This window comes from Aulonocara sp. 'chitande type north' Nkhata Bay, linkage group LG15 (genome assembly GCF_057382095.1).
Source record: "Aulonocara sp. 'chitande type north' Nkhata Bay isolate Kocher_YH1m ecotype deep benthic linkage group LG15, A_spYH_male_GT1.1, whole genome shotgun sequence".
Classification (NCBI taxonomy): Eukaryota; Metazoa; Chordata; class Actinopteri; order Cichliformes; family Cichlidae; genus Aulonocara; species Aulonocara sp. 'chitande type north' Nkhata Bay.
In genome coordinates, this window is record NC_141358.1 from 17078737 (window position 1) to 17095939 (window position 17203).

General features: G+C 39.9%; 1 protein-coding gene across 1 annotated transcript in view; it reads right to left on the reverse strand.

Annotated features, from left to right (window-relative positions):
* Nucleotides 1-215: 215 nt before the first annotated feature.
* The window catches only part of rgs6 (regulator of G protein signaling 6), a 105375-nt gene continuing 88387 nt past the window's right edge, over nucleotides 216-17203 (reverse strand). The window contains exons 5-18 of the mRNA XM_086264689.1: nucleotides 16850-16956; nucleotides 14689-14740; nucleotides 13344-13408; nucleotides 13020-13096; nucleotides 12004-12085; nucleotides 11812-11886; nucleotides 11476-11577; nucleotides 11008-11069; nucleotides 8910-9020; nucleotides 6233-6358; nucleotides 4055-4241; nucleotides 2738-2827; nucleotides 2153-2206; nucleotides 216-1428 (exon numbers count right to left, since the gene is read on the reverse strand). Of these exons, the coding sequence (XP_086120815.1) occupies nucleotides 1378-1428; nucleotides 2153-2206; nucleotides 2738-2827; nucleotides 4055-4241; nucleotides 6233-6358; nucleotides 8910-9020; nucleotides 11008-11069; nucleotides 11476-11577; nucleotides 11812-11886; nucleotides 12004-12085; nucleotides 13020-13096; nucleotides 13344-13408; nucleotides 14689-14740; nucleotides 16850-16956 (1241 nt within the window). The 3' untranslated portion in view covers nucleotides 216-1377. The remainder of the gene's footprint in view (nucleotides 1429-2152; nucleotides 2207-2737; nucleotides 2828-4054; nucleotides 4242-6232; nucleotides 6359-8909; nucleotides 9021-11007; nucleotides 11070-11475; nucleotides 11578-11811; nucleotides 11887-12003; nucleotides 12086-13019; nucleotides 13097-13343; nucleotides 13409-14688; nucleotides 14741-16849; nucleotides 16957-17203) is intronic.

Sequence of the window (17203 nt, forward strand, 5' to 3'; positions counted from 1 at the left end):
GCTGTAATGGTTTTGCTCCACGTGCCAGCAAATGACAGAAAGTGAGACGTTTAACCAGTACTTACTACCCAACGGACACTAGGGGGCAGTATGTAACTACAAAGTGCAAAGATGCACCTGTTACATGTTACATGCATTTATTCTGGGATTTTATTGAAAGTGTCATCTGATGCATTTTCCCTGTAAGAAGAAATGGACATGCTGACATAAGGGTCCAAAACTCCGTCTTTATTGTGCATTCCTCTTTTATTGTCATCTTTACACAAAGTGAAGAATGGTAAGAAGTCAGCCAAATAAACATTACTGTGGCCGCCTGCAGTGGAATGTTTAGAAGATAGAGTAAAGCCTAACCTTTATCCACCCACCCGTTTAAAGCAATACAACTGTTTGTAAACCTACCAACTCACCTTTTTATGACAAGATGTTCACCTCTGGGTGTCCACAACATATGTTTAGGGCAAAGTAATTATTGATTTGTAGATTAAGAATATGTCCAAATGATCAGGTCAACACTGATTTTGGTTAGCTTTCCAGGATACGTGTGGCCTTCGTGTTTGGTGCCCTTTACTTGAATTTAAAAGCAGACATTTCAGCTTGTGCTTGTACTAACTTCAGTATTAGTAGCTACTGTTGCACATACTAACACATACTATTGTACCAACTACAGTACTACATTACACAGCTATAAGTGCAGGGAGACAGACAAAAGCAGCAAGTGTGCTGATTTAAATGTGAGCGCACACTGTAACCAAGTAAATCGGCATTGGACATACAGAGGCATATCTTGTGTCATACAATAGTAAGTTGATCTAAAAGCTTTAGTCAATCATAAGTTCAGTGTACTACACCACCTGGCAGTCAAGCATCTGTAAACTGCTCCCAGTGTTTCATTCCCTTATATCATCGTAGTGAATGATGAGATAAAACAGCTAGCTACAGCATTTAATCTAAGTCTCGTTTGACATCTGTCAAGGCATTCAAGCATTCCGTGTTTATATCACTGAAAGTAAAAGCAATAGCCTCTTCAGCTACTATATTAACATGAGAGTAGATAGAGAGAAACAACTGAGCCCGGCTTTCCTTAGTACAGGTGATTTTTGTAGAAACTTCCTAAGAGGAGTAGCATTGTTTATCATCTACACTGTGACAGCACTGGTGTCAGGTCTGGTGACTTATTGCATGCTGTCGGTCCGCTTGAACTGATCTGAGGTGAGTTTCACATGTGGTAGTAGTCCAATCCAGTGGTGTAAGCTTGTTTGGCGCACTTATCCACCTCCCATAGCTACACAAGCACACCCCAGGGTCCTTTTCCACCTGCTTCCCATAGGTAAGCAGCTCTTCTGGGTATGGTTCCACCTATTCTTCATCCAGGCCTTGTCAGGACGACTGCATGAGACCCGTCAGTCGTTTGCCTGTCAATGACTTGCCCTGGAAAAGAAGAGTCATAGTTTAAAGTTTTATTCTCAAGATTTCTAAGGAGCTAAGGAGAAAAAGAAGAAGGATGACCTGCATGCACATAGAGCTTTGTCTGCAAAAATATATTAAATCTCAAGGTGAGAATACATTATATTAGCCCTGAAAAAAAAAGGGGGGGGGACAGTAATGCAATGAGAGGTGCCTTAGGGAGCTCCAAGCTTGCCATATGAAGTCCAATAAGACTTAAATAACGTTTTTTTCTTCTTCTTTGATATCAAGCTCATAATGTGTCTGCAGAGAAATGCATAGTTTGGTCACAGTTCCATGTCTTTGCAAACCAAAGGCTTCATCTATTGAACTGAAAGAAATAATGCATTTCATAAAGCAAAAACAAACATGGCAACACATGGCAAATGGCACCCCAAAGGGAACACTGAAGAATACAGAAATCACTCAAACCGCTTAGCTGTAATTTTACATTGTAATTGTTTTGCCTGCATCCTGCCTCTTCCCTCATTTGCAGTCACGCAGTTAGGCAAACTAATTTGTACAATGGACAGTCCTTTATTACTCAATACGCCATTCTTTTAAACCATTGTTTTAAAAAAGTAAATGTCCTTTGTAGCTGCAAAAGTATCTAATGACTACAAAAAATACTTTAGCACAGATGTACAATTAAAAAAAAGTTTGATAAAGTAGCTGTAATAATTAAAACCAGACGCAGCGGGACACTCACCACACTGCGAGTGAACTTCTCCAGGGAGGTGCGTCGGCCCTGCTCCGTTTCAGGCTAGAGTTGAGCAAAAAGTAAAGAGTGTGAGAGTTCAACTCTTTCGAAGCCAAAATTGCATCTTTCACTTTCAGAGTCAGTTCGCAAAAATTGCACAAGATTGCAGGCATATTTTTAAACATTACTGATATTACAGTAATTGCTGGAAAATACTATGCCGTATTCCACTTTCTTTTCTAAAAAGGGCTGTTAGCAGTCGTCTCAGCAATTTAGCTGACCGAATGCGGTGCACCCCTCATGCCTCATAGCTGGCCCTGCTAGAGGCAGGTTGCCCATCAATCCAGTGTCAAACATGTCAAAATGCCCTTTGACATATTCACAAATTATACTGTATCTCATGGTGTGTGACTGTTACAGTGCTGTGTGTGCACTTTGAGCAGTCATTAAGTCATAAAGACTGGTCCACTTATCTCTACCAAGTAAAGTCGGGGAGCCTGCCTTAGTCTCAGCTTCACTGATGCTAATGTTCAATGATACAGCTTCTGTATGTCCACAGAGAGTAATTCATAAATAGATGACACAGTCACTTACTTTCTTCCTCGCCATCAGAAGGTCCTGGTACAGGTTGGAGCGCAGGAAACGTGAATAGCTGTCACTTTTCATCAGCTTGTAGATGTGGTCCTTAGAGGTCAGAAAGATGGGATACACAGCAAGTAAGAAGGAGAAGTTTGCGTCGGAAGGATGGCGGTGCAATTCTGCTTTGTTTATATATAACTATGTGTCGATGATGTACAAAACTTGCCAACTCAAGCAGAGTAAACTGAACAAGACCCTCTCAGTGGGAGAGGATGATTGAGGCACACTGCCAGGTAACTGACAGGAGAAATCTTTTCTTTGTTTAACTCGTCCCATTTAAGCCTGTGACACGAGACGGAATTTAATAGATGCTACGCAGCGCCCAGTACCCCCCCGCCCATCTATCTCCCAATGAGACGTATTCTCTGGAAATCACTCCACAATATAGACCCATTAGTTGATACTGGTGAAGCATGTAAGAAAGACAAATGGAGCAGACAATAGTGTGGGGCAGAGCTTCTGAAAGAAGCACAGAAAACCCACAGAGATATAACCAACTTAAGTTGGAATGTAGAATAGAGCCTTGTGGTAATACTCTTGACCTCAAGCAGGCCTATTTGGAGTCAGTCACATAACTGGGGAATCCTGATACACAGGAAATTACTGAAGCTTATCCCAGCTGTCATAGTATAGGTCAACAGTCTATTGCAGGTCTAACACAGAGACAGACAACCAGTCACACAATTAGGTCATTTAGAATTAAACTTCAGAAGCATGGCGGTGCATTAGTTAGCATTGTTGTTTCCCAGCAAAAAGGTCCTGGGTTCAAATCTGCTGACTGGCTGGGGCCTTGCTATGTAAGTTTGCCTGTCTGCTTTACTTTTTCAAAAGTCACTCCAAAGGATATGAGGTGTGTATTTGCAGTGTAAATGTGTTGCAATCACTGATCAAAAGTAGGGACATTTTTCTCAGTAGTGAGAGAACAGAATGAGGCTAACTGAAATAAATGCAATTTGCTAAATGACTCCTTTTCTAGGATTCACTTAGTATTGTAGTTCACCTTTTATTATTTATGAGTACCACTAATTCTCAGTTCAGCCAGACAAATTTCAGCTGGCATTTGCCAAAAAGTTGCATAAATCTGGACAGGATTTTAAGAGCAGGTTCTTTTTTTCCCAGTCATATAATTTCTATATGTAGGTTTAAAGAGGTTGATATATTGTTACATCAGCTCCACTTTAAAACCCTGTGAAGTCCGACTGGTTTTATAATTTTCAAGTTCAAATAATTTTACTTGAGCTCAAATGCACTGCATGCTCCTCTGCTTCTCACCTGTGCATCTTCGTAGCTGTATCGTCCAGGGTCTTTCAGGTTTTGGCTGGTGCGTTCGTAACTGTGGGAGTCCAGGTTAATAGAGCTGGGCGCTCCCTCTGCCAGGAACTCTGCCCAGATGTCCTGTGCCCTCTGTGCAACTTCGTGCTGAGGTATCCTCTTTAATTCCTGCACAGCCAGCCAGAACCTGCAACAACACAAACAGAAACACACATCAGTGGCATAGACCTTTAAATCTGCATGCTAAACATGTAACTGGTGATAACTTATCTTTAGATAGATTAGCGAGTTTAGGACAGTGAAAGCTTTCTGTATGATTAGAGCGGTAAAATTAAAAGTGAAACCTTCCTGCAAAGCAAACATAGTTTTCTCGAAACATGTCAGTATCCAGAACATTGACTTACATGTATTTGATTTCTTTCTTTCTAAAATGCTCTTAAAACTTTCTCCTCCTTTCCTCGACGACACACGAGAATAATTTTCTTTTAAATATTGACACAGAGAAAAAACTTAAACTGTGTTAAATACCAGGGGCAGCAGAGAAGCAGACTGCCTGCAATATTAGTTTCTATCTATATTGATCTGTGGACTGGTTTAGCAATATAGAGCAAAGCACCTCTGGGGTGTGCTTTGCTCACTCACTCTCTATTTCTCAATAACTGACACTCTCTCTTTCTGTGCCACTCCTCCAAAAGCTCCCTCATAAAACCAAAAGCAATTAAGGGTCCAGAAGAAGAGAACAATAGATGGAGGTGAGGAGACTGGTGGCGTAGCTGAAGGGTGAACAGCGATGTGAGTGTATGCCCTCCCGCTCTGCATCTCACCCTGCTTATGTGTGTGTGTTTTTTCTCTGTAGTGGATCTCCCCCTGGCTCAGAAGTATCAACAACCTCCATAGTATCAGTTCATCCCCAGACTCTTATTCCTAACACGTTTCTGTCTCTCTCACTAGATTTCAGAGATGCCTCATCTCTCTCTCCCACCCACACACTATAAAACACCCACTTATTGCTGCATAGGTGCATAAGGGACTAAATATGACAGTGCCTAGTGTGTAAATTTGTATTTAATGTGAGCTGTAAACCATTACAAGAACAAGTCAAAGAAATCAAAAACATTCATGGACTTAAAAATTAAACAGACAGATTGAGGAAAAGTTGCCATGAGCCTAAAAACACGAGTTTTGAAATGTTTTGTGACGTGTGATGGATCGTCGGGCTAGCGGTTTCTCTTAGTATGCTTACTGCCGGTGCTCTACAACTCTGTTTTTGATGTGTAGACAGAAGTAAAGTAGTTCTGTGAAATCTTATTTCCCTTTGAATCTTTCCTTTAAGGCACGACAACTTAAATTACGTCTTAAATGCATAGGAGGAGTGTGGTTGTCTGTTTAAAGAGGCCCTGTGGTAGGGCACGTTGTGTACTCTGCACCTCACCCAGCAGAGCCAGCTGGGACAGGCTCTACTGCTGCTGCTATGACTTTTAATTGAATGAGCAGTTAAGAAAATTGATGTGTACCTCATTAGCTCAGTCTTGTTATTTTTATCAGAGTTGTAAGGCTGCATCTTTTTCTTCTCTTCGATACAACATTGTTGTTTATGGTGATAAGACCTTTCAAAAACTGTTTTTATCTTAGATTTATCCAACAGAGTAAAAAAAAAAATACTAGAAGAGATACATCTGCATAACATTGTAGCTCAGTATTGCTCCTTTCTAATACTCTTTTCTTTTCCTGAAATTTCGATGAGCAGAATTTTAGTGTGGTTTGTGCGCTTCTCTTTAAGTGTTCTAGGTATCTAAAAACTGGCAAACCTTCACTTGATTGCTCTTCCATGTTCCAAGTGGGTTGAAATGGTAGGTTGGAACAATGAGGTTGCCAAGAAGAAATAATTTCTGCCTATTTTCATGGAAGTGAAAGCTTTTGATCGACTCTTATACTCTCCTCACGTTGTTAAAGGGGAGCTGCACAAATGTCCAACTGAATGTCTTAAATGTTATCCTATGAAGCACAGAGGATTTGTTATAATGCAGAATAAGCTGCCTTTAAAAATTCACCACAAAATCTGTGCTTGTGCACTACTTGCCTTTCTTCATTAATTGAGTTCAGTACAGCATGGTTAAAAAGAGCAGGAAAATATCACTTCAACATACAACAGTGATGACTGAAATATATTTTGCTCACCTGAGATTCTCTGAGCTAAACTCTGATTCTAGAAACTTGAGGAAAAGCTCCTGCCCTGCTGGATCTTTCAAGGCGTCCTCCAAAGAGAAGCCCCACTTCTTCACCCTCTGCTGACTGGGCTCCTTACTAGGAAAGATGGAGATAGGGATTGGCAGTTTATTGTTATATATGTATATATGTATATTGCAGCCCCTCTATAAAAATATCTGTGGTTCCAAAATTATCAGTGCAATATATTAAGCTGAAAAATCTGTAGTATTCACAAAACTCTACTTTCAATATGTTTTTGACAATAGTTACAATGTCCTTAAAAAAATAAAGAATGAAACTAGTGTCTGAGACTTAATTACAGCTGGGAAAGTGTGGACAGATCTAAAAAGTGAAAACAGAGGAAAGATGAAGATAGAGATGAGACATTAAAACTGCAAAATCCTCCTGATCTTTGGGACTCACGAAAGGGTCTGATGTGGATGTGATACTGGTTTATGAAAAGCTGCACATTATGACAGTGCTCATCTGAAATCCAATCATTACAATCTCTGCAGGGAATATGTTCTCTTATCCTGCAATTAATCAATTCAGATGAATTATTAAGCTACATTAGGCACAGTGATCATGTGTCTGATCTAATGAATTCCTGCGTATTCAGCAGTTCCAATCATAGTGCACCTTGTTGAGAGCACTACTTTTCTTTATGTTTAATAATTTGGTAGCAAGGCAGTTCATTTGTTTGATCGGTCTTATATGTGTTTTCTTTGATTTGGGCTGAGTGATCTGTAAATGTCCGTCACTAGTTCAAAAGTTCTCTGCCAAAGCAATTAGTGCTTGATCAGTACTCGGTCAGTCACACTTTGGCTTTACAAGAAAAAAAATCATGCCTGTATAGCAGCTACACGCCTCTAGAGCATGAGTCACACGTTTGATTCCCACCTGGGGCGTCTGTATCCAGTAAGGGTCTTAGGCTTGACCCTCCATGCTATATGAAGTCATGCCGATACCCAACATCCACATTGACAGCGAAACAACTAGTAGCTCAGTGTTCCAACATTTAGAAGAAAGGACTGTTCTCAAAGCTAGAGACTGACGAGGTACAACACACATGTTATGGCAACAGGGAGCCAGGACAACAGGTCAGGGGGTAGATATCATGACCCCCCCACCCAAGCAGGTATCCGTCTCCTTGAGTGCGAGAGTCCTGAAAGATAGGATCATGGTGAAGCTTGACCTGACTGTGTGCTAAGATGGATCAATACATGAGGAGGACCACTGCTGTTCTGCATATGTCTGAACACACTATGGATACGGAATTGAGTTGTCAGCTATCCTCCTGTGGATTTCATCAAGTTGTATGCCAAGAACGGGATATCGATCCACTGATCCACACCAGCAGCAATGGCATCGGAATGTCATTCGGTCTAGAGATGAAGGTGGTCAGAACTGAGGGGACTGAGCTACCAAACTAATAAGATGGCCAAAACAGGAGATAGAAGCCACTGACATCAAGACAAGGAAGCTCCAAGCAAGGAGGGTTTTCATAGCCTGTCAACGATGTTGATCAGCTGCGTATATACGAATGTGAATCGTATTATTGGCTGGACTGGGGATAAGGAGGCATTGTTCTAATCCCATAAGGGAGCAGCCAGTCACTTACTGACTAACACTGCAAAACAGAAGTATTTACTTTAATTCCAAGTCAGGTTAGATTTTTTTTTTTTGTGCCCAACGCAGATTTTTTGTGCGCAGAGACTGTGCCAGCAGTACGCAATTGTGCACGCGCGCAGCTTAGATGGAACATTGCTCAGGAACAACATCGGAGAACTCTGCCCTAGAAGAGCGCAGTCCTAGGAACAGTTAAGTTACTGCACCTCTGGTAGAGGATCCGAGCTTGAAGGATAGACCGCCCGCAGGGGTGAGAGGGGAATTTTAAAATGTTATTTTATATTTAAAACAAAAAAAATTCTTACAAACTTATCCAAGATACTAAAGTTGCCCCCTGATGCAACAAAGTGTGTTTGAATGTCGGGAAAAAGCACTTGTATTTATGTGTATGTGAATGAGGCTTGTTACAGCAGTAAGATGGTGCTTCGAGTTTTCAAAGACCATTTAGCATTTAAGTTAGGAGAATTGTGCAGTGAAATTTCTGATTATCCAGATCGTTTAAATTTTTGAGTTGCAAATCAGGGTTAAAATAAGCTGATAAGTAGCAAAAAGAAATACTTTGGAATGAAAGCCGATCATCAACAATCGTTTCTTCAACGACTTTGTCAGGACTTGCCTGCTGTCAGCAACTATATGATCAAGGGCAGCACATGGAGTGCGTTCACACTTGAATTTGCCTTTTGTGAGATTGGTTTCGGTCTGTTTGATATTTACTTCCAAAGGGGGGTGCAGTGTGAGCTTTCACACTGCACACACCTGAGATTGTTTAAAAAAGCGTTGAATAGGTGTCCTTGAAAAGAATTCCCTTCCCCTATGGGCTCTATGTGAAATTGGTTTTGAGATTTACACACCAAAAGGCAAAAAGGAAGGTTATAGGTTACAGAGCCCAACAACAGAAAAATAAATTATTTTAAAATAATCAGTGCAAACAGTTTCCTCTAAAAATACCATGATTATGAAAACAACAACAAAACAGCACGCAGAGACATCTTGACATATCCACTGACAGTGATCGTACCTAGCCTCCAAATCCCAGAAAGTGGGGTCATCGCTGGTCCAGGGGTTGGATGGTTCAGGTGATGTCACAAATGGGTCATACTCCAAGTACTGCTCAGTGTAGGCTATCAGACTGACACACAACAGCAACAACACACATGGACACACATGACAAAGGAAAGGAGGCATTAGCTTATCATATGTTTAGAGACAGCAGTGACATGCTGATGATTTGAGGTAAATGTTAATAGTGAACCGCATGTTTTTCTGCAGTAAAATTAAGAAACTGATGTCCTGAGTAGTCTGAGACAAACGGTAAGTGAGAGACAGAGTGAAGCAGAATGTCCTTCACAACAACAGCAACACTGTGCAGAAAATATTTTCCTTCTCACAGATTAAACAATAATGCAAGAATCCCCAATAACATACAAATGTATGTACTACAACTTCGCTGCACTGCCAACGCATGACCTCAAGCTGTACGAAGGCGAGGAAAAACACACAACTTCTTCTCTTTACAGCAGTAATATCCTTCTAACCCTACGGTACAAAAGCTTCATTATATCTAAATATGACTTTTTGATTTACATATTACAACACATGAAAATATGAGCTATATACATAAAAAGAAAAACAAAATTATAAAAATTACAAAAAAACTGCAGAAACTCCATTTACTTATGTGTTTCCAGACCTTTTATTTTTGATGCTGATTCCAGAAAGTTTTAAATTGACTAACAAATAAATGCAATTCCAGATACCAGGATCCATAAAAATCATAGACACCAGGCCAACAGAAGTTATAGAAGCTCAATACAATATACAGTACATTCTGTAACAGCAATGGGCAAGATAAGCAGGGTATCAGGACCACGGACAGAGACAGCCCAGAGTTTGTTTGGATGTTCCTGTGCAGAGTTCTCTGAATGAGCAACAACGTAGTAGAAACTTGATGTCCACCTGAGGATGACACCTACAAGAGCTGCCCAGCCATGAAAATCAAAGCTCCCCTGTACAGTTTAGTGCTGTTGTTAATGCCAGGGGAAGTTTAGAAGCAGAGCACTGGTGACTTTTACACACCAAATACCTCAGCACTTGGCGACCCTAACCTGCAATTAAACTCTTCCCTTTTGCAATAATACTACATAAAGTTGATTTTAAAAGGAATTTCTTGAACTGACTTGATAATTCATTGAGTGACTCTGTGAAAGTGACCCATTCTTTTGCAAATGTTTGGAAGGATATTATAAGCTTTGGCAATGGGACTGAAAACAATAATGCTGTGTGTGGCCCAGTGCTTATGTCCACATAGTGTAGTTAAAGACTTGTTCTCAGTTGAAGTTCAAATCGTTAAACAGGGCAAGACGGTTGAAACTGTACAGTGAGCAGTTTTTTAAAAGACTACAAAAACACAGTGTTTTGTTCTTAATGTGTTAAAGGAAAAAGCATAGACTTTATGGGGCTGGAGTATTGTACAAAAATTATTTAAAATGAAAATTGTGCAGTTTCACATCACATCCCAAACATCCTCTCTAGAACCCTTGACCCTATTGTGTATTATTAGCTCAATACTTATTCAAATTTTGAAAATGTGACATCATATTGATAAATTCAAGAGAATGAAAGTAATGAAAATGCATGTTGAGCCCAAATGGTAAATGGCCTGTATTTTTTATAGTGCTTTACTAGTCCCTAAGGACCCCAAAGCGCTTTACACAACCAGTCATCCACCCATTCACACACATTGTCTTTAGACCTGTATATCTAATAGTCACACTGAGCATGAAAATCCAGGGACAAAATACAGTCTTACTGAACCACTTCATACCCAAACAGCAAAAGCAGCACTCTGGACTCTGAATGTCAAACTGAAACCTCCACAGGTCCAAATAAGGTGTCAAGAAACCTATTATCCCCTGTCTGCCACTCCTCTAGGAGAGTTACAGTAAAAGGTAGGCCAGTAGCACAGAGCTTTGTCTGATTATGGATGGTCAGAGAGTACAGGAGATGGGAACGGAGTACCTTAGCGACAAAGAGTGCCTCACAAGATTGACAAGATAGAGATTGGACATGATGCTGTGCTCCATTTTAAATGTGTATGTGAAGTAAGTTTCCTGTACCTTTCAGCAACTTTGGACATCTTCATGCAGTGACGATCTAGCTGGGTATTCAGGAATACGATCTGAAAAAGACAATGAGCAATAAACTATACCAAAAAATCTTTTTATATAAAGGTTTTTGAATCTGATTGCATGATCTCAACTAGAGCTAGCAAATACCTGTAACAGAAATAAATGAAAAGGAGCTTGTTGAGTCAGCTGGCAGTGTCTATGTCAATCGGCAATACTGTTAGTGCTACCATTTCTCATAATTACTGTTTGCGCGAGAAAACAATCCAGCAGATTTGAAAAGATTTGACAAGGTGGGCACCGCACAAAATGCGTTACAATGTCTGCCAATCTTCTCTGTAATTGGCCTGCGGCTGTGAAATCCAGTGCTTGTGGCGTTAAAAGCAGAAAGAGCACAAAACACTGACATCTTCTCTAATGATGGCTTATAATTTTGTCAACATTTGAACTGATTTTTACCTCCTTTTCTACATCCTCCTTGGTGCCTTTCCTGCAGTGGTGTAAAGGAGTGTGTATGGGACTCTGAGACTGTGTTCCCTCCTCTATCACACCATACACCGACTGGGCCATTCAACCATGATGAGAGAGGAGAAGTGGGTAAGTATTAGAAGGTACACTTATTTTCTTGCAGTGTGGGAAATGATATGTTATGTTGTTTAAAAAATGCAAGGGACATGAATTTTAACACAACTTACAAAAAATTAAAAAAAAAGGAATAAACTTGTTGCATGGGGTATATTTTAAAAAATCTCTTTAAAAAGATTCCTGTCACAAAGTTGACAGCTAAGGTTTTACCTTCTTAACTCTGTGAGGATTCTTCATGCGTCTACATTTCCTGATGTCCATCTCTGTGGTGTTAACACATCCAGGCTGCAGAAAAAAACACCCCAAGGAAAACAATGTCATTGCATCAGCACTATTTGAGAATGCGGATTAGGTGGGTGGCTATAATCTCACATAGACAGGAAGTGTGTATGTGAGACTTACCACAGGTCTGTGGACATCCCAGAAAGCTCTCTCTTGGCTGTCCAGGATCTTCCTTTCAATTTTATCCTTTTTCCTGTCAATCCTGCAGAATAGAGCAGTGTTTTTTAACAATAATGAGGCTCAGAACAGACTCAGTCTACAGTGTACTCTAGCTTCATACACACTGTCTGCATCCACATACTGTGTAACTCTGTGTTATTCCAGGTACTTGAGTACTTCCAGTTTTTTGATATCTACATTTCATTTTTTTCAAAAAGAAATTAATTTAAAAATTAAGAATATTCACCATGAGTTAAAAAAGCATTTAAAATTGTCTAACAGGCTTCAAGAATAATAAGAATAACAATTGTATAATTTGTTGATCTTCATAATGTTTAATAGGTTATGACTTTAACTTTTAACTTAATAATTTTAAGGAATTGCTACTTTGCATACTAGTATTTAAAGTCTTTGACCCCTGGCAAAGTGCATTATGTTTGTTTATGTGCTAGACTTCCACATTGTTACTTATTTAGAAGAAGAAGAAAAATTAGAAAACATTTTAATACTAGTTTCGTGAATCATGATCAGATTAGAAATGCTGGTCATATATACCTGGAACCAAAACATGGAAGCAAATGTAATAATAGCAGTTCACTTTATTTCACAAAGATCTTGGGAACATTTTGGAAATTACAGCTTTCCCTCAGACTGATGCAACTGTGGATTCATAATCAAAAGAAGGCTGGCAAAGGATGGTGGAAAACAGAGCAGTGTGTACAGTCTCCACTCTTCTTCCATTTTCGAATTTCCATGTGTTCCAAGTAAGTATTGCCTATGTTTGTTAGTTTAAAGAGCATCTGATGTGAAACACACCTGTAGACACGTCAATCCTAATCTCACAGTGGTAATCTTACACAAAACCACACGTACAAATGCTCACTTCTCATGATTGCTTGTCTTTTACCTTGAGTGTGAATGACATCAGTGCATGCACTGCAGTTTCATGTGTTGCCTTGGTAACAGATCACACTTACTTGACCTGGGCCTCAGCCTGCATGTAGATAAACTCCCACTTCCTGGCAAAAGCTCTCTGCAGCCTGGCCAGGTTCTCCTGTTAGAAATGAGAGAGAAACATTATCAAAAGTCAACAAGGAAAAACAATAGTTGGGAAAAAAAATACTGTTAAATACACTTGACAGTTTTAAAGTTTGAGTCTGCTCCAAGAAGTAATTTAGATTTCATGCCATCACAGACACACGGCTGTCTGACCTTTAAGAGGCTGTATTTTTTTGGTCCCAGAGCTTGACGCACTGATCAATACTTGGACTAATAGCTTAGAGCAACAGTTCAACACTCACAGCCTCATAATCTGCCAGCTCCAGCCTCGTCTTGTTCTGCATGGTCCGCTTGCACAGGTAAATAGCTGAAGGAGAAAGAGAGAGAAAGAATTAATCACAGAGACATCCCTGTTCCTCCTTTTCACTCATCTGTGCTCATCTCTCACTCTCTGTGCAACCCACCTCTCCTCTCCTCACCACCCATTTTACATGGACTACAATCCCTCTCAAGCTGCCTGCCCACCATTGGGATTATGAGGCAGTTTTAAGAGTCCCTGAACTCCCAAACCAAAAACTCCAGTCGTGGCTGTGTCTGAAAGGATGAAGGGCAGGAAGTGGAACAGTGATTGACTAATCATGTCAGCTGTTCGCCTCCTCAACTAAAAGTACAGTGCTTACTGGGCTTCAGTGCTTTGCTCAGTGGGAGTTTGTTGAGCTTTAGTTATAAATTGCAGGCTTATGCCTTCTCATCTGTTTACGGTTGCTTCATCTTTCTTCAGGTCAGAAAAATCGGAAAAAAATCTACATAGTCAAGACTTGAAATGAAACACTGTATTGAAAAGAATAGCACGGTTATATCAACTCAATAAAAATAAATAAATAAAGGTTAAAACTCTGTGTCTTGGTGAGACATTATGACATGAAAATATGTAGTTTTCATCAATTAATAAGAATATTATGACATATTGAAATTAATGCATAAAGTTGATTCTCTTTATCTGGATGCAGCGTTTTCTGTGGAAGAAACGATTTGTCACTCATCCATGTTACTTGGTCAGGCTCAGCTGACTGCAGGCATCCCCAATTAGTTACTTATTAATATTCCCTACAGTGGGATATTTAATTGGTGTCTGCTTGTTATAATCACTTTTTAAGCTACACAGTCTAGCTTTTGCTGCATAAAGCTTGTTCAGAGTTGAGCTGACAGACAAAAGTTAGATAAATTATCCAGTTATAATCTTTCTGCTCCTAATAAAAAGGCAGTCAGAAAACATGTTTTTCCAAAGGTTTTGCGTCAAGATCAGATGTAGATTGATAAGATCCATATCTTATCCCTCAGTTATTATTGATGGTTATTCATACCCTGCTAATGTTGGAGGTGTAGTTTGCACTTTACATAATACCTCAGAAGCAGCTGTTGCAAATTAGATTAGAGACCGGGACCACAGAAAGCATTAGTTTCACCTTAAATTCAGTATAACACTAGCAGGTTTCGTTCCATGCAGTGATGCTATATTACTGTTTCCAACCCACGTATACTATTTCTAATCCATTTAATTAATCTTATGACTAAAGCATTGCTCTTTAAAACTTAAAGGACAATCAAAAACCACAAAATGTCAAGATATTCCTTGAAGTTTCTCACCATAGTCTGTGTTCTCAGGCTCCCAGCAGTTGGACGGCCAGAAATATGGCGCCTGAGGACAAAACAAAGTAGAAATGTGAAAATCAAAAGTGATGCTGAATTGCTGCTGATTGTTCCCTGAACCTCCCAGGTCACGATTTATGAGTCAAAACTATTTGACAAAACTGGAGTGATGATGATGACCTTTACAAGATAGCTGTTTGCCTCTGAGACACAGGGGAGCACATGATTGTCTTGCTTCACCAATCAAAATATTTTTTATTATCAGGGCAGGAGAGATTCAGAACAGCCAACTTCTAAAACTTTTCACACCTCTGCAACACCCCAGGGGGCTATTACTCATGGAAAGGTATTGCAGAAAACAATAAAAGAATGACAGCTGGGAAGTAAACAGTCAGAAAACAGAACAATAAGCCGCCAGGCAAAGAACAGACAGGACAGGTTCTGTATTTGACAAAAAACTATGTAAAACTGTTAAACGAGTCCAAACCATCTGTAGTATTTTCATTGAGAAGAGATATTACACAATTGTGATTTTTCTGCCCTGTGTTTCTCTTTATCTTGCACTTGATTTGCCTCCAAAAGGAAATGCTAATGAGTGGTGATTATCTTTATGAAGCTCTTTCGGCTACAGCAAATAGACCTCCTCCTCCTCCCCTCTTTTATTCCACTTCACTTTGAAGGAGGAGAACCAAGGTCAAATAACCTAATGTGCACTGTTGGTTTAATTAAACTGCTCTTCTGGCTTCACTGGAGATTCAATCCTGTAACTGCAGTATGTATAGGAAGAAGATGCTACATAGAAATCATTCTAATCGCACCACATGCTGCTTTTGCATTCACAAATGAGGAATTTGAAAACATGGTTTCCTTTCTTTAATTAGAGACTTCAGTCTGGCATAATTAATATGCAAGCTTAATGCCACTGCCTTATCTGTGAACAGTGAAGGAGGCACAAAATGTCAGCCTTACTTTATTTTTTTTTGTTCTTTGATATGAGTCTCTAATTGTAGTGTGGGCTGCTACACTACATGTCCCTGTAAAGATTCTGGTAGCTGCCTATTTGGCCCGGACCAGACCTGCTTCCTCTGAGCTCTTGATGAATATTTTAACAGCTCACCATCCATTTTTAATAGGGTCACAGGATCCCAACATAGTACTGAAGAAACTGTAGTGGACAGGGCCCCAGTGCTTCTATAACGAAGCAAGTAATCGTCAGTGGCTGATTGGGATATTGTAGGCGACCCCACAGCTAGATTAAACTTGCTGGAGGTTTTTTATTATCTCTTACAATTACACAGAATGAAGAAGGCATTAGTGTGAGAGTCATGTCTGGCACAAAAGGGAACATAAAAGGGAACATAAAAGGGAACATTAAAGAAAAACTATTTTCATCTATTGACAATAAAGAGCCGGTACTCGAAACTTACTATATCTACATTTCAAAAGCTATCTGAATGTGCTGAGTCAACCACAATTTTTCCACCATGTTAAGAATAGCTATCAAAAGTAACATCCATCCATCCATTTTCTTCCGCTTATCCAGGGCTGGTTCGTGGGGGCAGCAGCCCAAGCAGAGAAACCCAGACCTCCCTCTCCCCAGCCACCTCCTCCAGCTTGTCCGGGGGAACACCAAGGCTTTCCCAGGCCAGCCAAGAGATATAATCTCTCCAATGTGTCCTGGGTTTGCCCCGGGTCCTCCTCCGCGAGTCGCTACCTTATTGTGGTGGACGGGTTTGCGCGACCCAGGGATCCCAGGGGCTATGTAGGGCTGTGCAATATGACCAAAACCTCATATCCCGATATAAAACATCTATCGTCCGATAACTGTATCATTATCGGACGATACATGTTTCACAAAAATTTAACATTTTCTGTAAATTCAGAGTTTCAGGTAATCATTAGCTATCCAGTTTCATGTAGTGGTTCAATCCCTTACTTACTCACTTGAATTTTTCACCCGTCTATACAGAAAATAATTTTACGATATTTATCAAAACAAGACACTAACCTAATTAACCATGAAGTATCTAAATGCTGATTGTCACGTTTCTCATTAAGCTTCACATCAGGTATAAATCTTGAGTTTGCTAATAATTAAATGTGGCCATACCTCCTATAGCCTTCTCTGTGTTTTTAACCACTTGGTGTGTCCGCTCACCTGGAAGCGGTAGAAAGTTCCATCGTCTTTCAGGGTAAGGACATGGTCTGAGATTGGGAAAAAGTACCCCTGAGCTGCAATTAAACTCCCAATGTGCATCGCCTCAGCTGTAAAAGGAGCAGAATAAAGAGATAAATAGATTACAGTAGATTCCTCAGCATTGCAGACAGTATTTACATTGCAGTATGGATAGAATTAAGTTGGTTGAAACAACATCTAGACAATGAGATCAAATATGACAGTCATGGAACTGATATTTTGTAACATTACATTAATACAAAACTATGAATCACCTGCCAAGTATACCATCCCTGGAATATTTTTTGAAGTGGAGCATTTTAAGAAATGCAAATA